This window comes from Mirounga leonina, unplaced genomic scaffold (assembly GCF_011800145.1).
Source record: "Mirounga leonina isolate KUSES-001 unplaced genomic scaffold, KU_Mleo_1.0 Mir_488, whole genome shotgun sequence".
Lineage (NCBI taxonomy): Eukaryota > Metazoa > Chordata > Mammalia > Carnivora > Phocidae > Mirounga > Mirounga leonina.
The window spans coordinates 10,664,570-10,686,668 of record NW_023270777.1 but is presented as its reverse complement, the minus strand read 5'-3'; the positions used below and the strand labels follow the sequence as shown (position 1 = coordinate 10,686,668).

The window sequence follows — 22,099 nt, the reverse complement described above, 5'->3', positions numbered from 1 at the left end:
CACCTGCTGCTGAGATGTGCAGAAATGGCTTCCGGCGCAAGCGGACCCAGAGGCTCCAGCCGTGTTGTCTTGCTCCTTCTCCTTCCCTTTGCTCTTTGCTTTCTTTGGCGTCACCTTTAGACTTAGGAAAACCCTGGCCCATCTGGTGGCTTTTGGCAGCCCAGGCTGGACTGTCCGCCCGCCCGCCCCTGATCTAGCCACCGTAGCTGGGGGCCTGCGGTACTCTGATTGGCGGAGCCTGAACTGGGCCTGCACCTGGCCACCTCCCCCATGGAAGACCAAGGATCTTTCTGAGACAAGAGGATATGGATGTTGCAAAGGCAGAGACAGCAGATTCCGTTTCCAGGACAGAAATGAAATTTCTTTGGCTTAAAGAACCTTTTCTAGTACTGGGGCCTGACTGTAGAAAAATGAGTGTTTCCTTCTATACTGAAGAGACTGTGGCTTTTGATGCGGAGTCTCCAGAGCTCCCAAGGGCCTTTTGGAAGGCCTGACAGAAATGTGCATTGCCCATGGTGAGACTTCCCCAGCCCAGCCGAAATGTTCAGTTTCTTTGCCGTTTCTTGGCTTTTATCAACTCAGTGAGGTTACTGGTGGTTATCACGTGCATCAGAAGCTTTGATTCTTAATAAAATGAATGATTAATACAGTTTCAGAACATGCTCTTCAGGGCTGGGGCTGGAGTGGGAAGGTGAGGTGGGGGCCCCTGGGCATCCCATTCCAGGGGAATCATGGATGTCCTGTGGCTTCTGTGCAGAAGAATGTGTTTGCTTTGAATAGAATCCCAACCTGTCTCCATTCAGAAAATATTTAAAGTTGTAACAGAATTGTACAGACTTAATCGCTTATAATGAAATGGTTCTAAGTAATTCCTGATGATAGAATTCAATTTTTAATTTTTTAATTTTTTAAATTTCTTATTAGAGCAAGCACAGGTCGGGGTGGGGGTGGTGGAGAGAGAGAATTTTAAGCAGACTCCACGCCCAGTGCAGAGCCTGGTGTGGGGCTTGATCCCACGACCCTGAAATCATGACCTGAGCTAAAATCCAGAGTTGGATGCTTAACCGACTGAACCACAGGCGTCCCTAGAACTCCCATTTCTGAAGGCATTTCTAGTTACTAATGTTCTGATGGCATTTGTCCCAAGTTGTTGGTATGTAGTTTATGAAAATGAGCCCCACCCTTTCTTTTTTGCTATCTTGGTCTTAAACCTTAAACAAAGTTTATTTTTCCCTCTTGTTTTGGCATCCCCCACTACCCGCTTTCCTCCGACCGTCCCCATATCTGAGTGGAAACTCCTTAATAAAAGACTGGGTGTTTGGGAGCTGACCACAACTTCCCCGGCTTGAGTGAAGAGTGCAGGAGGTAACACAGGATCCTGTGCTGCTTAGTTCAGGCTCCCCAAGCCGGAAAGGGAAGAAAACTGGCAGATTGAGAGGGAAAGTCCGGAAGGCGGAGTATGCACACCATTCAGAAAAGCAAGACCAAAACAAAACTTAGGTTCTGGAAATAGCACAGGGTGGATACTTGAGGATGGAGTGTGTTCAGGCCTGGCTTTTGGGAGGGAGTGCCTGACAGATGTTTGCTGGGGGAGGAGATGTTTAGGTGTTGACAGCCCAATCCTGAGGTTGAGGGGGAGAAGTCTTAAAATGGGAAGGGCGAGGTCTGAGGTCCACAGGGACAAGGGCGACAGAGCCGCCCACGTCCCTGTCTTCAGTTGGAGCTGCCTGGGGGAGCCTCTTGCGCACACAGCCGGGGCTGTGGTCCTGTGGTCTGCTGCCCACTCACGTGTCACCAGCTTCTCTCACGGCCGGAATTGGAGGTGTCCGTCTCCACAGTCTCCGATGAGGTGCATCACCCGGTTGGCCTTGCAAATGGTTCTCGTGGAGGTGCCTTTGGTGTCCTTTCTCCTATTGGGAATTTCTTCTCCCGAGATCTCCCCATTCTCCCCGTGGGCCCATTCTGAAAGCCGCTCTCGTCTATAGCTTTAAGAAAATGACCGGTAGCCATTCAAATTATATAGGCTTTATATATTTTTCTGACTGTAAGGAACGTTTGGTTACCTTTTTCCTTCTTCTTAAGGCCTAAATATTTCAAAGGGACTGCTGACAGATGTCTTTGCAAATTGAGCCTGTTAGAGAAAACCCCTGCCTAGGTCCCCAGCCCCGGTTTCTCAGTTGTTTGTGGAGTTTTCCCAGCCTCTGTCTGGCAGGGCAGAGGGCACTCCGGCGCTTGATCAGACGAATTGGTGCCTTTTCTTTGCCACCAAAGGCCTAGGAGTCTTGGTGGATGCCCCGGCTGGGCCTCATGGCCTCTCCCTGACCTCTCCCGAGGAGGACACTGGGTTCCAAGGTGGCTGGACTAGAAGAAGGGCAGCAGAGCCTGGAGCATCGTTTCTCCCTCAGGAAATTGTTCTGGTTTTTTGTTTTTGTTTTTTTCATTATATTTCTCACCCTTTGAGGCCTTTTTACCTTGAGGACCATTTGCTATCATGCTTAGTCAGAGCTGCTTCCTGACCTGGAGGAGGGTGGCCGAGGACCTCTTCAGCGGTGGACCCCAGCTCCTCCTGCTTCTCAGAGGGTGGGACGGTCGTAGCTGCCGTGCACCAGATGGAGTGACAAATGGAAGTGCCTGGTGGTCTCTGGCACATCGGAGGGCCCCCTGCGCATTAAGTACACCTGAATTTGATGAGCATTTGCACTTTAAGCTGGGCGATGCTCATTAAAAAATTAAAGTGTTCTTTTTTGCTTTTCGAGGCTCACCCCATCTCTGCCAGCAGTGAATGTTGCTGTGAATGAAAAACCGAACTAAATCAAATGTGCAGGTCACCGTGAAAATTTTTATCCCTGGTCCTTTGACAGGCTTTAGAGGATTTATGAGAGCTGGCCAGATCCGTGGAGAGGCAGAATATGCCTGCCTTCTGCCGAAGCCCCGTTCTGTGGCTTCAGATGGAGACAGAATTCTTGGCATATTTGAGGCTGGAGTGAAGGCCTTGTTGGCCATAGCGGATGTATGGATTGTCACCAGGACGAAATTTTTTTTTTTTTTACTTTTTTTTTTTTATTCTTATGTTAATCCCCATACATTACAACATTAGTTTTAGATGAAGTGTTCCATGATTCATTGTTTGTGCACAACACCCAGTGCTCCATGCAGAATGTGCCCTCCTCAATACCCACCACCAGGCTAACCCATCCTCCCACCCCCCTCCCCTCTAGAACCCTCAGTTTGTTTTTCAGAGTCCATCGTCTCTCATGGTTCGTCTACCCCTCCGATTTCCCCCGCTTCATTCTTCCCCTCCCGCTACCTTCTTCTTCTTCTTCTTTTTTTTTTTTCTTAACATAGATTGCATTATTTGTTTCAGAGGTACAGATCTGAGATTCAACAGTCTTGCACAATTCAAAGCGCTTACCAGAGCACATACCCTCCCCAGTGTCTATCACCCAGTCCCCCCATCCCTCCCACCCCAACCCCCACTCCAACAACACTCAGTTTGTTTACCAGGACGAAATTTTATGGGCTCTTATTTATATGGTCGTATGTGATAAGTGATCATTGCGTTTCCTGTGGCTCTTCCCCCCCCCCGCCCCACCAGCCCCAACCACTTAGGTTTACTTATTTTTTGGTGTTCCCGTTGCCTGTCCGAGGCTTCAGATGAGGAAGGAGGGTGCCATCCATTGTTTCTGAGGCAGAAGCAGCACAGCAGCTTGGTGGAGTGTGAGGGCCAGTGCAGGAGGAGGGAGGAGGCGCCACCCGCCCACACCCTCCACAGGGCTGCTTTGGAGGAGGTGACCTCAGTCGGCTTGAGCTCGTGACTTGAGGTCCTCGGGCTCCTCATCTCTACCTTCCCTGGAGGGTTTTCATGAGCGTTAAGTGAGGTAGAGCCAGGCCCCAAGGCTGCCTTGGCTTCCGCACAGCCGCAGCCAGAATAGCCCAGAATGAGCCCAGCAGGTGGGAGTGGGGGATGGGCAAGGGGAGGACGCCTGCTTTGTGTCCAGACTCTGTCTTGGGCGATCCCTGAGTCTTCTAGACCTCCGTTTCCTCATTTTATAGACGAGGAATAATCTACATTAGCACTTCCTCCCACCCCTCAGGTCTTCTCAGCTTGGAAGACATACTGGGAGTGATTTCTGGCAGAAACGCCTTCCCGTGCCTGCTTTTGCAGCTGCCAACAGCCAGCGGAGTTGGTTGTTCGGGCTTTGCGTCCTCAGATCCCCTGAGCTCCCCTCTGTCCCCTCCCAGTCTGTGGCCTTCCTGAGGCCGGGGACGCTGTTTTTAATCTGTTTTCGTAAATTTATTCAACAGCATTTGTATCCACGTCAGGCACGGTCTTGGGGGCTGGGTGGTCATTGGTGAACAAGACCAAACCCGTGGACCAAAGCCGATTGTCAGAGATGTGGACCTCACTCTAGCTCAGTAAATGTGTCTTCTCTGGAGAGAGGGGATGTGGGTTTGTGGTGGAGGGCTGGGTGGACCCGTTAGTGGGTAACCCTGGGCCTCAATTTTTCCCCTCTGTGAAATGATGGGAGTGGGCTAGACCAGATTATTTCTAAGTTGTATTAGCTCAGGCCGGGTGCTGGAAAGTTTGAAAGCCCAGTGGAGGGCCTTGGCTGTGCTCTGCAAGAGTAGTTGGAAACCTATAAAAAGTCAGGAGAAAAGCGCTCACAGAAAACGTCCTGGGCAAGTAGAAGCACAGTGGACCAAAGCCAGATGTCAATTGATTTTAAAGGCATAGTTAGGCATTTTAGGGGCGCCCGGCTGGCTCAGTCTGAAGAATATGTGACTCTTGATCTCAGGGTCATGAGTTGGAACCCCACGTTGGGTGTAGAGATTACTTTTTTTTTTTTTAAAGATTTTATTTATTTATTTGAGACAGAGAGAATGAGAGAGAGAGAGAGCACATGAGAGGGGGGAGGGTCAGAGGCAGAAGCAGGCTCCCCGCCGAGCAGGGAGCCCGATGCGGGACTCGATCCAGGGACTCCGGGATCATGACCTGAGCCGAAGGCAGTCGCTTAACCAACAGAGCCACCCAGGTGCCCCGGGTGTAGAGATTACTTTAAGGGGGGGGCATAGATAGGCATTTTTTGGGTAAGATATACCTGAAATGAAAGGCTTTCTTGCTCCCACAGAATTTAAAATTTGTCAGGACCGTCTGCCCCCAGTGTTGGATTCTTCTGTCGCTGGCTTTTGCCACTCGTGAAACTACAACCCACAGAAGAGCCCTGCCAGTAGAAGTGTTTTGAAAATCAGAGCAACAGTACAATGTTTACTTCTTGTCTGCCGAAGGCTTGCCCTGGAGTTTAGATTTTATTCACTATTAACTTGTAATATTGATCTTGTAATTTTGAAAAGAAGATGGATCTCTTTCCTCCTAGGGAGGCTGAAGCACGTCCACTCATCCCTGCCCCCTCCGACCCCCCGCCAGACCTCGGTTACCTGCCCTTTTACAGAAGGGGCTGAGCTGGAGCCTCCTGCTGTCTCGGAGGACCTCATGGTACAGGGAGTGTGTTTCTTTCTCTCTCCAGGTCATGGCTTCTGGCTTCTCGGACCTGAGGCTCCAGCGGAGGAAATGACTGGCAGGGACCTTGCTCCACGCCTGTTACGGACACTGAACCTTCGCAGGGCACGAGCTTGCCCAGCACAGGAACGTCTCTCTCTTTGAAGGGCTTTACAGTTGCCACAAAGACCGTGAAGATGGCGACTTCGTCTATCAGACGGCAAATGAAAAACATTGTGAACAATTACTCGGAAGCTGAAATAAAAGTGCGGGAAGCCACCTCCAATGACCCGTGGGGCCCGTCCAGCTCCCTGATGACCGAGATCGCCGACCTGACCTACAACGTGGCGGCCTTCTCGGAGATCATGAGCATGGTGTGGAAACGCCTCAACGACCACGGCAAGAACTGGCGGCACGTGTATAAGGCGCTCACGCTGCTGGACTACCTTATCAAGACGGGCTCCGAGCGCGTGGCCCAGCAGTGCCGCGAGAACCTCTTCGCCGTCCAGACGCTGAAGGACTTCCAGTACATCGACCGCGACGGCAAGGACCAGGGCATCAACGTGCGCGAGAAGTCCAAGCAGCTGGTGGCCCTCCTCAAGGACGAGGAGCGGCTGAAGGCTGAGAGGGCCCAGGCTCTCAAAACCAAAGAGCGCATGGCCCAGGTCGCCACGGGCATGGGCAGCAACCAGATCACCTTCGGCCGCGGCTCCAGCCAGCCCAACCTCTCCACCAGCTACTCGGAGCAGGAGTATGGCAAGGCCGGGGGGTCGCCGGCTTCCTACCACGGCTGTGAGTAGTGGAAGCGCCCCCTCCCCCTTGCCGGAGGGTGCTGGGTACAGACACGGCAGCACTGGGTGGCGGGTGGGGTGGCACGTGCCCTTGGGCTAAGCGAGAGCTCGCATCTGCCCTCCATTCTCCGCTTTGGGCAGCCCGGACAACAGTGTCAGTGGTCTGCACCCATTTACGGTTAATGGGGGGGGTAGGATTTTGGTCCCTTGGCTGCTCTGGCTCAGGGGTGTCAAGACCTTCTGCTGCTCTGGGGTCCTATTCACTACCCCTGGGCAGGGCTGGAGCCAAGCGATTGGCCTGCCGCGAAAAACAGTGGGGAGTTGACTGCGTTTGGTAGGTAGGAGGAAATGAACGCTCCTTCTTGATAACCTCATGTCTTTAATTCCCTGTTAAATGTTGTTCCGATGACTGGGCTGCGGGTCTCCCCACCGGCTCAGGGTGTCACTCTCTTTCAGCATCACGGGGGAGGGAGATGGGAGGTCTCTATCTCAGTGAAAGAGGAGAAGGCCGAAACCCCTGCAGGTGTTAGTGTGAGCGAGGCCTCCTCTTTCAGCATGGGGATGAGAGCTCCTGGGGAGCTGCTTGCATGGCTGGGTCTGCGCTGGGTGGGGCCTCTCGGTTTTCTCATTTTTTGCATGCGGGATTCCTGCGGGGTTCTTGCCCCTCATTCGGATGAGATTTCAGGGAAGAGAGGTGGAGTTCAGGCCCTGACGGAAGCTGGTCTCGGAGAGCCGTGTGGGCGTCCTGGGCATTCACTAAAAGTGGTCCGGAGAACAGGCGCCCCTCTGCTGTCCCAGTGTGGTGTCGAGACTGGTGGCCCTGGTCGCCTGGGGGGGTGGGGGACGCACACATTGTATCTTCTGGCTGAAAGAAACAGAAGTGCAGGCCCCCCACACCCCCTTTCTTTTTGGAATCTGTAACACCGTGACAGCATAACAGCACATGTTTTTCTTTTCTAAGGAAGTTGTTTGTTGCCTGACAAACTCCTGTTGGTCCTCGTTTAGTCAGTGGCTCTGTTACCAGGCCGCCTGCTAACGTTTCCTGCGCGCAGGCTTCAGTTAGACCCCGTACCGCCCCCAGCAGCATTTTGAGAAATGTGTCAGCTGGGAGATTTGTGTTCCCGAGTCAGACTTCCTGCCTCTAGGAATTCCAAATTCTTACCAAAGGCTGGGAGAGGTTAGCATTTTTCTCGTCCCGTTTCTGGTTACTGTTGTTCCCCTCTTCGTCTGAACTGCTCTGGTGAGGCGAATGTTGTGACCTTTATGAAAACATTCGGAATGGACTGTGACCTGCAGCTCCGCCTGGGCCAGGTTGCCCCCGCCCCCCAAAATGAAGATTGCCCTGGAAGGAGTGCGGTTGTTTCTCCATCCCCCAAGAAGGGCCGCTGTGGGTGCAGTTGGTCTCAGGCTGCCTCTGTGGAAGTGGCTGGGTCTGTGCTGCCCAGCTATGGGCCCCTGCTCCGCTCTCCACACACCTCCTACGGTCATTTTTGTCAAGAAGCCAGAGGATACAAAGCCAGAGCTGAAACAGCATCCCATTCATCGAGAGCTCGTGGGACCATCCGGGTGCCCGAGCCTGGGGGTCTGGATGGGGCCCCGGTCCCAGGTCCTGGCGGCCTTCTGCTGGGCTGACGGCTGCTGCCACGGTCCTAGCTCGCACAGCTTCCGGTTCCCTCGGCCCTTGAGCTTGAGCTGCATGTGCAGGGTCAGAACGTGGTCAGCAGGCTGTTGGCCCCTCCGCGTGCGTCGGGCTTCGGCCCCGGCCCGCACTCTGCCGCTCCCAGTCCCTCTAATGGCGTGTCTCTCTCTGTGTGTATGTGTGTGTGTGTCCCTGCCCAACAGCGCCCGAGGCCTCGCTGTGTCCCCAGCACCGCGCAGGGGCCCCGCTGGGTCAGAGCGAGGAGCTGCAGCCGCTGAGCCAGCGCCACCCCTTCCTGCCGCACCTGGGGCTGGCCTCCCGCCCAAATGGCGACTGGTCCCAGCCCTGCCTCACTTGTGACCGCGCAGCCCGAGGTGGGACGGCGGTTTGCTTTTCTCCTTCCTAGAAATGCGGGGCAGCTTGCTGGGGGTGTGCTTGTTGGGTCCAGTACAGCCAACTCTCTCCCTGTCTCCTCCTGGGCCTCTCGGTCCAGCCTCCCGCGGACCCAGGGCCCCTGTCTTGCTCTCTCCCTAGGCGCTCCCCTCTAACCATCCTGTGCCCCTTGCTAGAAGTTCTGCTGCCATCTGGGTAACACATGGGGTGATTGCCCATGCTTTCCCTGTATCCCCACACCCTGAAAAATTGGAGGGCGCTCTGCAGTCGGCCAGACCCAGGAGTGGTGGGGGCCGGACACCACTTGGCTTGTTGAGCCAGAAAGGTGCGGTTTAAATCTCACAACGCCGGGTAAAGCCGGGGGCCTCGGTGGACAGTCGCTGGAAGCCATCGTCCTTGATGCAGTGATCCATGCCTTGATGAGGACAACATGGGATTGTTCTTGCTTCTCAATTAACTTCTGTCCTTCCAGAAATCCCCATTACTGTGCTAAACAGAGAGTTAGCTGTACTGTCAATTCTAGGTCACAGTGTTTAAAGATAACCTAATTCAATGGGTAGCTAAAAGTGGGGCTTCTCTCTTGCCTAATTAATAATGTATCCTGGTCAGAGTCTACAACTGTTGCAGGTTAAACTGAAAACCGATTTTTTCCTGTTGCCTCCCGGAAAATGTTCTCAGGCTAGTCAAACCCCCGAGTGGGGCCCTGCTACAGAGAAGAAAGCCGGCTGTTCTCTTCTGCTCTTATGAGAAGGGGCACCAACGAGGAGCCTTTGTGTGACTTCCCCGATAAGGTGGCCGGCCTTTATTCGGCCCTGGAAACCGTTCCCTTTGATTCATGCCTCATTAATATTACAGCTTGTTTGACTTGGGTATGTGTGTGATCACTGTAGTTCGCTCTGGGATATTTTCCTTCATGCTCCTGTGTTCTCCTCCCCGTTTTATACGGGATTTTGTAAGGAGGACCAGCTTTGCACTGCAGAGAATGCAAACGACCACAAGTGTGTTTTGAACGATCATCCAGAGGCCCTTGAGCTACACACCATTTCTTCCACCAGATCTTTGGGGGCTGTTCTCGGCAGGTTCCCAGTGTTCCCCAGGACTCCGGGGTCCATTCAGTAACTGGGAAGTTCTGTTTTGAGTCTTGGGTTCGCTGGCATGCAGATTGGCTTTCCTGGGCCCTCTGCATATTAACCTCAGGCCCACGGCCTGTGCCAGCCGTGCTGCCTGCCCCCTCCCTCCTGCTGTGGCCAGGAAGGACCATGCCCTGTGCCCCCCAGGCCAGTCTCCGTCCTGTCTGGTTCTTTTCCACCTGGGTGCCTCCCCTGCACACACACGTCTGGCAGGTGGCTCCACGTACACAGCTCACAGCTCTCGTGGCTGTCTCTTCTCCTTCGGCTTTGGTAGAAATGAAGGATCAAAACGAGTAGGTCTTTTTTGACAATTTTTCATGTCCCAGAGGAGTTTGGGGCAGAGTGTTACATGGTGTCAACGTTTTTCATCCTTTGTTTAGCGTGTGCATCTGTCTCCATATCTCACACCCTGCCCATCCTGGAGGCAGTTGAGGGGAGGGCAGGGCCTGGCCCGTGACGGCTTTCTGTTCTTCTTTAGCACTTATAACCAAGTGTTCAGTTTAAGTTAAGTGCCAAATGTACGCACATCAGCGGATTTCCTTCGAACGTGATGGCTCAGAATGCGGCAGTGGGGGAGTCAGATGGACACTGGCCGTTCAGGAAGTGGTCTCGTGAGATGCAGGCCGAGATGCCGGAGAGACGTATCGGAGACGCACCCTTAGGAACCCAGACCCTGCAGGGAGGCCTGGGGGACACAGGTGAAGACTCGGCTGGGGGGCGGGGGGAGGCAGACTGTGGAGAACACCCCTTCCTGGGAGAGCAAGCGCTGCGGGGAGGCTCCTCACGCCTTAGCTGCTGTTCTGACCCAGGGAAATCATGACGATGTTTGAGGGGACCTTCCTGTCATGAACCGTTACCCGTCTGATCCTCCCTGTGCCTCCTCCCCCGCCCTTACCTCCCCCATACATCTGTAGATCTGACGTTGGAAACCTCTCGAATTCTGTGCCTTCATCTCTAGTTCTGTGACCTCAGTTCAGTGTCCGCTTTCTGATTGGTTTCCTTGCTGTTAGCCTCCCCCATTCGTGTCCACCTTCCACCTTGACGGGTGATACGCTGAGCCTGGGTGTTGGAGAGCTCCTCTGGATTCCAGGGGTCTCCCAGGATCCCAGGATCCAGTTCAGAGCCTTTGACATGGCTGACAACGCCCCTGATGGTCCTTGGCTGGCCTCCGTCAGCTTAAGTGTGCTGAGGTCTGCCTGGAGGGCCCCTCCCAAGCTCTCCGTGAAGCCCGCCCTGGCTGCACTCTGGCTCCCGCGTTCCCTCGCGTTCCCTCGTTCACTCAGCAAATGTGTATTGAGTTCCTGTTGTGTGCCTAAGCACAAAGGACAGAGCCGTCTGCCCTACTCCGGAGAAGAGAGACAATAAACCTAAGACATGATCCAGCATGTTACAGGACGAGTGCTCTGGGAAACAGCAGACAAAAACCAAACAGCCCAGTCGAGCATGAGGAGTAAGGAGGGTGGTCTGCAGTGTTAAGGAGGGTGTCAGGATGGGCCTCTTTGAGAACGTGATGTTGGAGCAAAGGTCGAAGGGGGATGAGAAGTGCGCTGTGTGAAGGTTTGGAAGAGCATTCTAGGCAGAGGATGGGAGCAGCCATGCAAAGGGCCTGAGGTGGAGTGTGTTCAGGGGTGCTTGCAGACCAGGAAGGCCCCCCGGGTGGCTAGAGCTGGGTGAGGCAGAGTGGCAGGTGACGTCAAGGGCAGGGGTATGGCAAAGGGCGGGCCTGGCGAAGGTGGAGGGCGGCTTCTCAAACTGCCTCTGGCAGGGAGCAGCTCTTCAATTCCTGATGCGCTCAGACTGATACTTTTGTATCTGTTTGGATGTTTGTATCAGATTGCTCTCAAGGTTTCTAACTACTTTCTCTCACTGCTTTCTCCTCCGGCTGTGTACTGGGTGGGGAAACCTTACTCTCCTTATCCAGGTGGGCGCTGGTGGGGCTGTGGAGGTCTGGAGAGGTCTTAAAGGAGAGCCAGCAGGCTTGCTGGAGGACTGGGGGGGGGTGGCGGTGGGGGAAGAGTTGAGGACTGCTAGCTGAGCCACTGGGAGATGGGTGGCTGTGAGTGGAGCAGGTTTGAGCAGAGGCGGGGTGATGTTCTGGACATGTCAGAGTGTCTACTGGACATGCAGGTGCATGGAGAAGGTCTGAGAATTCTAGGGCCTGGGGGAGAATTCTGGGATGGAGAGGCCTTCACCTCTTTGGCCTCACTTGGTGTTCACGGTTCCTTCACATTCTTGTAATCCCTGGTGACCTGGCTGCCCTCCCCACCCAAGGCTGGGCCCTGGGCTTGCCTCCGTTGGCTGCCTACATGATTTTGGCAGGTACTTGGTGCTCAGGACTGCTGTGTGCAGGGGAAGCTGTGGGGCCCAGGGAAGGCCTTTCGGGCTGAGAGGTTGGCGTTTTCCAGAGACCACACAGGGCAGCTGGCTCGGGTGGAGCGGGGTATGAGCCACCTGCCCGTTACCCACCCCACCCCCCCCCGCCCACTCCCCCCTCTGGCCCCCCCCCCCCCCCCCCCCCCCCCCCCCCCCCCACCGGCCCCCGCCCCCCCCCCCCCGCCCCACTCTGCGGGGCTGGTCATGACATTTCAGCAGGCTCTGGAGAAATAGCAGAAGTTCTCGGGACGGTGGAAACCCACATGAAAGGCAGCATGGGGCGATCAGGAGAATCGTCCCTGTGAGTCCAGGCGGAGGCCTGAATAGAAGATTGCCACTGTTCTCTGACGTGCATGCTCCAGAGTCAGGGCCGGACCTCCCACTCCCCTCCTCTCTCTCCTGGGTTGGCCTCTGTGGATGGAGACTGGTGAGGGAAGGAAGGAGCGCCCAGTCCATGAGCCCCCAGAGCCGGAGCCGTGCTTGCCCTGCTGCAGCATGAGCATGTCCTGTGTTGTTTGCGCCTTGGATTGCTGGGTGGAAGGCCAGATGTCAGCATTCCCATTCTTAGAAAAAGAAAAGAAAAAGGAACAAGGAAGACAGAGAATAGAAACGCTCTTTGCCCTCTGATTCCCTCACATGAATGGGAACCGAGCTGAAGTCCCAGAACCAAAGTGGGCAGTGGTGTGCTTTGTCTCAGGTGGCTGATGCCCCCTGTGGCCAGGTGTTGGGCTGTCCTGATGGATCCGCTGTCTTGGTGATGCCTTTGGCCCTTCGGCGGACGCAGAGCAGCTACCTGCGGTGTGGCTCAGCTCTGCTCCCGGGAGCGTGTCCGTGCCTCCTGCAGGCCAGCCCTTCTTTTGGCCTGGGCGCCCCTCACGCAGGGCTGCACCCCCTCACGCCGTGGACAGTGATTCACCGAGTGATTACTAGAGATTACGAGCATTTCACGTGTTTGTGCTGCTTCACTCTAGAGAGGATTGCAGTTGGCATCCAAAACACACGCAATACCAGAGGATTAAGTAGATACAAGGAACTGGGGCAAAAGGAAAATAAAGGTGAGAAAGTAGGAGAGGGCCAGAGTCACCTATGAGGGCCGGAGATGGGTCCAAATCTGGCTTTGAATTTCTCAGCCAGCAGCACCAAAGAGAACAATTGCTCTTGAGCAGCTGGGTAAGAGTCTAGGATCCAGATGAGGTGCAGGAAGGCCAGGCGCTCCCCGCACAGGGGGAGGAGCGAGCCCAAGAACAGCCTGCGCAGGCCTTCGCGGGGAGCCCTGGGTCCTGACTGCGTCCTGAGCCCCACTCTGATGGCCTGGCCTGAGTCCACGGGAGCTCATGTTCTCTCGGAGTTGGGGGGACGACACGGCTTTCTCACTCGCTCCACGGTGCTCAGCCGTTCGTAAGCCCATTAGGGAGAGTCTGAAAGCTGCTGTGTGCATCGTTCCACACGCGTTTGGGAAGAGTCCGGAGGCACAGGCCTTTCCGGAACTCTCCAGGGAAGCTGGCTCTTCGCGGCAGGGAACCTCGGGGGGAAACCAGAGTCACTGTGGCCCCAGCCCTGGTGGCCGGACTATGGGAGTGCAGCTGGGGCGTGTAAACACCTGTACGCGCCCAAGAGGACATTTTAACATGGATTAGGCAGCCGAGAAAGGGAGGCCTATGTAGGTCTGTTTTTGAAAACTCGAGGATATGGGGATATATAATAACAATATATTATTGTTAAAAAAAAAAAGAAAAATCAAAGCCAGCCAGCCTGTCCTTCCCGGGGTGTGGACTCGGAAGGAGCCTGGGTCAGCTGAGGCCTCTCCTGAGTGTGGGAGCCCGAAGTGCGGGGCTGAGTGACACTGCCCAGGAACGGGGTGGCGGGACACGCCCGGGGCCGAGAGCTAGTTGCTGGCTGACAGCCAGGTGATTTGCCCAGTTCCGGGGAAGGCCGGGGACAGCCACCCGGTGAAGAATGTTCCCAGCCCTCAGGGGCCTTTCACCTGGTGGCAGATTGTTTTTCAGGTGGGATGGACTAGGAATCTGGTGGCAGATGGGATGGGATCCATTTGACTTCCCTTTTGCTGGGGTAAAGTGTTCTGGAAGTCATGGGACCCCTGCGTGGCAGGCAGGCAGGCAGGCAGGCCCACGGCGGAGGCGGGTGCCTGGCTGTCGACACTGGAGTTAATCTCTTCAAGTGCAGATGGAATCACGGAGGAGGCTGCTCAGTAATGCCAGTAGTCCCTCGGAGGTGGCCATGTTACTGACACCCTGTCTGAGGGTCAGACAGTAATGATGCGTATTCTCGTCACGAGGGCTGGGTCCTAAGTGGGGTCTGAATGTGCCAGGTGAGGCTGCTGCTCAGTTCTGGCTGTCTCATCACCCGTCCTCTGCTTTCCCCGGTGACTGGTCCATCTTGCTGCTCCCACTTGCCCGAGGAGGCGGGTAGGGCACCTTGTTGATAAGGACATGGAGATGAACTTACCCAAATCCACTCTGTCATAGTGGTAAAGCTGGAATGTGAACCCAGATTTCCCAAAAGAACTCTGGTACTCCTACTTTCCAACAAAAAAGTAATGTTCAAATTGTTCTACAAAATAGATGAATATATAGCATACGCCTAGTGCAGTTTTAAAATTGTATGGCTCATCTCACATAATGCTTTCCTTTATGGTTTTTAAAAGCAGGGAAACCTCTTTAAACTGTTCTGTAATGGAGACCCGGGTTTTAAGGAGCTCCTGTGATTGTCAGAGAGCGTAGCATTGAAACACAGCTCTCCAGATTGCTGATTGGGGGTAATTAGTGAAGGATCAATGTTGACTTGTGCCATCGAAAGTTGAATTATGAATACGATACTTGTATCTGGCCATTTGTCTTTAAGGCCACCTTTGTAGTAGAGGTAAACAGTGTTGTTGATAAGCTCTCAGTACGTGGAGTATGAAACAGGGAAAGGGGATTGAAGTCGGGGTTGGTGACAGTCGCACAGCTGTGACGGTGTCTGTCACGGCTGCCCACTGGCTAGTTTCAAACAGTCAGCCTCGAGGGGGCATTTAAAAATTACATAGGTAAAAATAAGAAGGAAGGTCTAAGATAGATTTCTCTTGGTATGGGAAAATAGACCGTATAATGTGCTTTAATCCCTGTAGGTCATGTTTCTCTCTTTTATTTTGTCTTCACAGTATTTTTTACTATCTGAAATTATTCACCTTATTTTCTGTGTCCCTGCACTAGAACAAACTCCGAGAGCAGGAGCCTCGTCTGCGCTCAGTGCACAGTGCCTGACCCAGGAAGGGTGTTCAGTAAACGATGAACGGATGCTAAATAAGATTTTACTTATTTATTTGAGAGAGAGAGAGAGAGAGAGCACAAGCAGGGGGAGGGGCAGAGGGAGAAGCAGGCTCACCGCCCAGCAGGGCGCCCGATGCGGGGCTCGATCCCAGGACCCTGGGATCATGACCTGAGCCGAAGGCTCAGCCTAATGACTGAGCCACCCAGGCGTCCCTGAACAGATGCTAAATAAACCTTAACTTTTCTTTTTCTTTTCTTTCTTTTTTTTTTTTTTTTTTTTGTGGTATTTCTGTGTGTCGAGCTCCTCTCTCTTGGTGTCTGCCCAAGCATGAGCCTTAGTCTCTTGGAAATACATTTTTTGGGCTTTTCCAGGAATAAAGAAACACTTTATGTACTTGTGCAGTTTCTTGATGCTTTAAGGTTGAGTTTAGCAACAGTATAATTCATAGACGCTAGCTTTTGTTCGGTAATAAAATGCTGTTCCTCATTTTGCCAGGTGTCTTTTCTCTTTTCCCTCAGCCCCCGGCCCTCAAGCTGGCTGCCTCGGAGCTTTTAAATGTCCCCAGATGTCCCAAAGCCTGGGCCACACGTCTAACCAGTGATGTCAGAACCCCTGGGATGGACCCAGGCTTCACAGTGGGCGGTAAAGTTTCTGGCGACCACAGTGTGTGCCTGGGGCCGGGCACTGCTCCTCCAGGGGGTCTGTTCCGTGTTGGCTTTTGTTGAGCTGAAGCCTTCTGTTCCTCCCCTCTCTCCATCTGATGCCCGGTAGCAGTGCCCTTTCAGAAAGTTGCAGTCAGCAGGTGATGCTTGGGCTTTGAGCAGCTCGAAATTGGTGTTGAATCAGCCTGCCAATGGGGAGCTCAGTCCAGCCATGGGGAGTAACCAGCACCCTTGAGACCGGCTCACTCGGTGGCCCACCTCTCCAGCACTACCTGGTAAGCCCAGTGTGGACGTCAACTAAGAAACAGCTGGGTTTTTTTTCATTATAAAAGTACTGTGTAGAAAGTAGACACAGAAGACAAATATCCTATAATCTTATTCCACAAAGACAGCTGTCCTTCCCGTGTTGGTGTATGTCCTTTTGGACTTTTTTCCAACCATTTTCTTTTCCAGGGTTGCATACTCACTAATGCAACTTTGCATCCCTGCTTTTTCTGTCTCCTGACCATGTAATCGGAGCGTTGTCTCCCTTCCTCCACCACCCTGTAAACATTTTAACAGCTGCACTCGACATTCCACTGGGTGGGGCTTCCTAGCTCATCCCGGCCTGATGCTGGACAAGCATTCCGTCCTCTTGCTCCCACCAAACAGTTCGGCCATTTTCGGTGCCAGGGTCCCACTCCCTGGCCCATGAGCATGGGAGGTTTCGAGCCCCTGGTTGTGCGGTTTCGTTGTGGCCATCTTTCTGTGGGCAAAGCACACAGGTTCGTAATCTGGAAAAGAACCAAAGGCCAGATCAGGACCCACATCCCCAGAGGGCAGTTGCCCTGACAGATCTGGATCACACGTCTGAGTATTGTTCCATGAAAACAGAACAAATCTCATGTTTTGTATCATGCAGACAATGGGACAAGATACAAGTGACATTTTCAAAAACATTAAGTTGTTTTGTTTTTTAAGATTTTATTTATTTGGCAGAGAGAGAGAGAGCACAAGCAGGGGGAGTGGCAGGCAGAGGAAGAAGCAGACTCTCCGCTGAGCCAGAAGCCCGATGCGGGACTCGATCCCAGGACCCTGAGATCATGACCTGAGCCGAAGGCAGACGCTTAACCTGCTGAGCCACCCAGGCGTCCCCAAACATTAAGTTTTTTCACTTGCTCATTTTTAAGTCCGTGAGGGCTGGGGGCAGTGCTGAGTAGCGAGGGGCTCACAGCCACTGAGGTCCTGCCCTTGGTGGGCTTCCAGTGTAGGAGAGGCAGACATATCTAGGGTGCACCAGGTGTGGTGCCTGGGAGGGGGCTGGCAGGTGGTTCAGAGCGTCTGGCCATCCTGGTGGGATGGGGCGGGCTAGTGAGGGGTGGGCAGTCGTCGCACGGATCCCTGTGCGGTGGTGGCAACAGAAGTTGCCCTTCAGGGCGCCCGGGTGGCTCAGTTGGTTAAGCGACTGCCTTCGGCACAGGTCATGATCCTAGAGTCCCGGGATCGAGTCCCGCATCGGGCTCCCTGCTCGGCAGGGAGCCTGCTTCTCCCTCTGACCCTCCCCCCTCTCATGTGCTCTCTGTCTCTCTCATTCTGTCTCAAATAAATAAATAAAATCTTTAAAAAAAAAAAAAAAAAGAAGTTGCCCTTCAGCTGACTCCTTACTCGGGATTCCCATGAGAAATAATATGGTTAGGCTGTCTAATCTTTTCACCCAGCTTTCTGTGTGCATTTTCCATGTTGCTACGTAGTTAGCCTCGGTTCTACAGGTTAACTCTTGGGCAGATTTCTTAACTTCAGCAAGTTTAAGTCTTTTAATTGGTAACCTAGGGATAAGGGTAGTCTCTCCTGGATTATTGTGTAAATGACCTGTGCCGACGTATGCTTGCACATAACTGCCTTGCACAAAGCAAATGCTCCATAAATGGATCACTTGATTGTTATGATCAGAGTTGTTGTTTTCAGGTTCTCACCAGTGTAAATAATGCTGCGGCAGACTTCAGGCAGAAAGCTTGCTTTTAAAAGGAGTCCTTAGATCAGTGTAGATTCAATATAGTCTCCAATGTACAGTTGCCAGCAGTGAGATTAACAGAAAAGTGTGTGACCATCCCTCTGTCCCCTGAAACATTACAGATGCTTTCCGAACTGATCGTGCCCATTTGCAGTGCCCCCAGCTGTGAGTGACCGTTGACGGCTGCAGAACTTAACATGGGTACTGTAATTTTTTTTAAAGATTGTCACAAAATTTTTTTTTTTTTAAGATTTATTTATTTTAGAGAGAGCGTGCGCACACAAGTGGGGGGGAGGGACAGAGGGAGAGAATCTCAAGCAGACTCCCCACTGAGTGCAGAGCCCGTTGTGGGGCTCGATCTCACAACCCCAAGGTCATGACCTGATCCGAAATCAAGAGTCAGACGCTTAACCGCCTGCGCCATCCAGGCGCCCCAGATCATCACTGATTTAATAGATGGGAGGCACGGGGCGCCTGGGTGGCTCAGTTGGTTGAGCAACTGCCTTCGGCTCAGGTCATGGTTCTGGAGTCCCGGGATCGAGTCCCACATCGGGCTCCCTGCTCGGCGGGGAGTCTGCTTCTCCCTCTGACCCTCCCCCCTCTCATGTGCTCTCTCTCTCTCAAATAAATAAATAAAATCTAAAAAAAAAAAAAAAAATAGATGGGAGGCACTACCAGAATACTCATTTTAAAAGAGAGAAATTCCAGCTTTGTTGATGTTCACGCCTCACCCTGGGCGTGCTCACAAGTGTGGGTGCTGGTGTTCACTGACCTCTACTGGGACCAAGCAGGCTTCGGAGTCCCCACCCCTCCCTCCCGAGCTCCTGCCTGGAGAGCTGTGGGCACCTGCAGCGCTCTACGCAGAGAGTGACTTTCACCTCGACAGCATGACAGAGCAGGAACGATGGGGACCCCTGGGAAAACAGTAATGAGAAAGGATTGCTCCCTGCCCCACCTCTCAAGCTGGTGATCCAGGAATGGAGAGCATTTAATCTGTAGCCCAAAGAGAACAGCACACACTTGCTCTTTTATTTCCAGACAGAGGATGGGCTTTGAATCATGCAGACAAATAAAAGGATTGCCTTTTGTCTCTGCTCCGCCCTCCCCCAGCTCAGTCTCCAGCCCGGCCTGGGGAGGAACGTGGCCATTGTTCTGGCTTTACCTCCTTCCGCCCTGGGTTTCAGCTTCCGCCTCTGAACTGAGGTTGGCAGCACCACTGTCTCAGGGTGCTGGTAAGGAGCGAATGAAGTGTGCCCTTGGAGGTTATAGCTATTGCTAGTTTTCACTGGAAACTCAACTTGAAAACGAGCCAACTGGTGTTTGAACTCGTGCTCTGTGCCTGTAACGAAGCCGACGTGGCCCCTGCCTACATGGAGCCTTGGGCCAGGTCAGGTCGGGGAGATGGCCAGACTGCAAACAGGTCCACGGTGTAGAATGCATATACTGATTACAGAGAGGCAGACGAAGGCCACCTGCTCTAGGTGCCGGGGTGGCGGGAATCGAGCCAGCGAGAGTCCTAATGGCACGATCGGGGAAGATGTGCTTGAGAAGGCGGCATTGGAGCTGACACTTCGGATGAGGAGTTTCTTCTTTCCAATTTAGGGAACAGCAGGAGGGGAACAAAGGCAGGAAGGAGCTGGAGGCTTCTAGGAACAGAGCGGAGACTGGCCGGCTGGGGTGCCTGGGAAGAGGATGGGCTCGTGAGCAGCCTTGGGGAGTAAAGTCAGTCCTGGAGCTGAGGGGCCATGGTGATTCCTTTCCCTGCGTGACGAGGATGCCCACGTCAGTGTGTGCAGGCAGGTGGTGGGAAGACCCTGAGGTTGCACCGGGAAAGACTTTGACCAGGCAGCGTAGAACAACAGAAACAGGTTATCTTCCCCCGTCTGGAGGCCAGAGGTCCAAGATTAAAGCGTCGTCAGGCCCACATTCCCTCTGAAACCTGTAGGGGAGAATTCTTACTTGCCTTTTCCTAGCTTCTGTTGGTGGCCGCAGTCCTTGGTGTCCCTTGGCCTAGCAGCTGCAGCACTCCAGCCCCTGCCCCCCGCTCCCCATCATACGCGGCATCCCCTTGTGCGCATGCACGTGCACCTGGGGCTCTTCCCCTTCTTGTAAGGATACCAGCTATATTGGATTTAGGGCCCACCCTGCTTCAGGATGATCTCATCCTAGATAATTATATCTGCAGTGACCCTCTTTCCAAAGAAGGTCATGTTCTGAGCTACCGGTGGTCAGGACTTCACCGGGACATCTTGAGGGACACAGCTCTGCCCTCAGCACCTACTCTGAGTACTGAGTCTGCCCCTTGGCAGTGGCCGCATCACGCACTGAGGCCTGCTTCAGTTGTGAGCTGTGGGCCAGGCTGGGCAGGGTCACACATGCTCTCCTGCGGCCTCGGGCTGGACGGTCCGGAGCATTTTCAAGTATAAGAGAATCTCAGAGAAACGTATCCTGAATCCAGCCACTGCTCACCTCCTGCAAAGCTACCATCCTGGCCCATGCCCCCACCATTGCTCCCTGGGACCAGTCAGATCGCATCACTGCTCTGCTTAGACCCACACCCGCCCGAGCCCCTCCAAGGGCCCCGAGAACCACCTTGGCTCTTCCATCGTGGCCCTTTGGGCACCCTTGGCCTTTACCAGCCTCACAGCCTCTGCCGCGCCCCCCCCCACCCCCCAGTAAAGTTCCCACCCATCTTGGCCTGGCCTCCTTCCCCGACCCAGGCATCTGCTCCGGTAGCCCAGAATGGCCTGCCCTGACCTCTGAAAAGAGAGAGCCAGCTCTCCTCCTCCTCTGCCCTGGGACCCCCCTCCCCCTGCTTTCTTTATTCCCATATCGTCTCTCCTCAGACCTTGGGCAGGTCACTTTACCTCTGAGCCTCAGCCCTGGTCTGTAAGTTGGACTGAGGGGTTCATTGAGATACTAGTGAGAGTTATAGGAGTATCATGTGTCAGGCGCTGGCCTAAGTGCTTTTCACAGATGAGCCCATTGGGTGCCCCACCAACCCTAGGAGGCAGGTACTCTGTCTCCATTTTGCAGATGAGAAAACCGAGGCTCAGAGGATTCCTTGCCTAGGCCGAGGTTGCGTGTTGAGAAATGGCAGAGCCCAGATCCTTGTGCAGGCATTCAGATCCGCTTTCCATGCTGGGCTGCGTCTCATGTGGAAAATGCTCAGCCCAGGTCAGGCCACAGGAACGAGACACAGCACGCACAGCAGGGATAGACGTGCTTCCCCGGGGGTAAGTGTCGGAAAAGCGCGCCTACGCATATCCACACGGAGTAGGCATTCAACGGTTTTCTGGGTAGAATCACAAGAAAATGTCAACAGCTGTTTCCTCTGGGGAGAGGAATGGGGGCAGGATGAGAGGTGTGGCTCCCACTTCCTTTTATGCTGTAGTGTTTTAAAAATAAGTTACGGGCATCATCACATTCCCCCTGTAGATATTCAGTATGTGTCTCTTCCTGAAGGGGAGTGATGGTGCCTCTTAATCACACCTCTCAAAACCCACAGCACCAACATCATCCAGTACCCAGTCCATACTCAAGTCTCATCAGTTGTCCCCAACACGTGTTGTAGCTGATCTGTCTAAACTGAGACCCCCCACCCCCCCGAGGACCACAGGTTGAATCTGATCATCCTGTCCCTTTGGTCTGTCTGCAGCAGATGCTCTTTTTCTTGTGACCTTGAGATCCTAAAAGACTGGGCCAGTTGTCCCATAGAGCGTCCCTTGGTCTGGGTTTGTCTGTCTACTACATTGTGCGGTGTTTGGCTCAGTCCCCGCCCTATCGTTCAGTGAACCGGGACTCAATCTAGAGTCCAGATTGGAATCAGATCAGAGATTTTGCCGGAACTGAACTGTCCTGGGAGGTGGGTGATGTCATGTGACAGGCAGAGGGTGGTCACAGCATGAGGGGCTTTGGTTTGTCCCTCTGTTGTGAAGTCACACACACACACACACACACACACACACACACACACACACACCCTTTGGCCTGAAAGGGATCTGACTGGTGGTACTGGATGCACTTCTCATCTTGTACCTTTTTGGCTTTTCCAACCATGTATTTATATTTTTTCTCTTTTAATGTTACCTGAGCTGATCTGAACTTACTGTGTCATAATTTACCTCCTTTGACTGAAAGTAGTCTTTCCTGCCCCTCCCTGTGAGGAGGTAAGATGAAGATCCTGGAGGGTCTTCTGTGGGAACAGGCTTCGGAGCCTCAGCTCTGGCCAGGCTGCTGGGTGGGGGTGGCCGAGGTTTCATTGCTGGCTCAGGAAGTGGCCCATGGAACCACAGGAAGATGTCACCACATTGAGAAAGATCCAGTAAGCACTTTGCTGCAGTTTAGTAATGAG

General features: G+C 53.5%; 1 protein-coding gene across 8 annotated transcripts in view; it reads left to right on the top strand.

Annotated features, from left to right (window-relative positions):
• EPN2 (epsin 2) overlaps positions 1 to 22,099 on the top strand; it is an 83,041-nt gene that overhangs the window by 31,370 nt on the left and 29,572 nt on the right. For 5 of the 8 annotated variants that reach the window (XM_034989704.1, XM_034989702.1, XM_034989703.1 and 2 more), the window contains exons 2-3: positions 5,526 to 6,289; positions 8,131 to 8,301. In XM_034989704.1, coding sequence (XP_034845595.1) covers positions 5,695 to 6,289; positions 8,131 to 8,301 — 766 coding nt within the window. In that variant the 5' untranslated portion in view covers positions 5,526 to 5,694. The remainder of the gene's footprint in view (positions 1 to 5,525; positions 6,290 to 8,130; positions 8,302 to 22,099) is intronic. The other 3 variants (XM_034989707.1, XM_034989706.1, XM_034989705.1) reach the window with 1 other exon arrangement.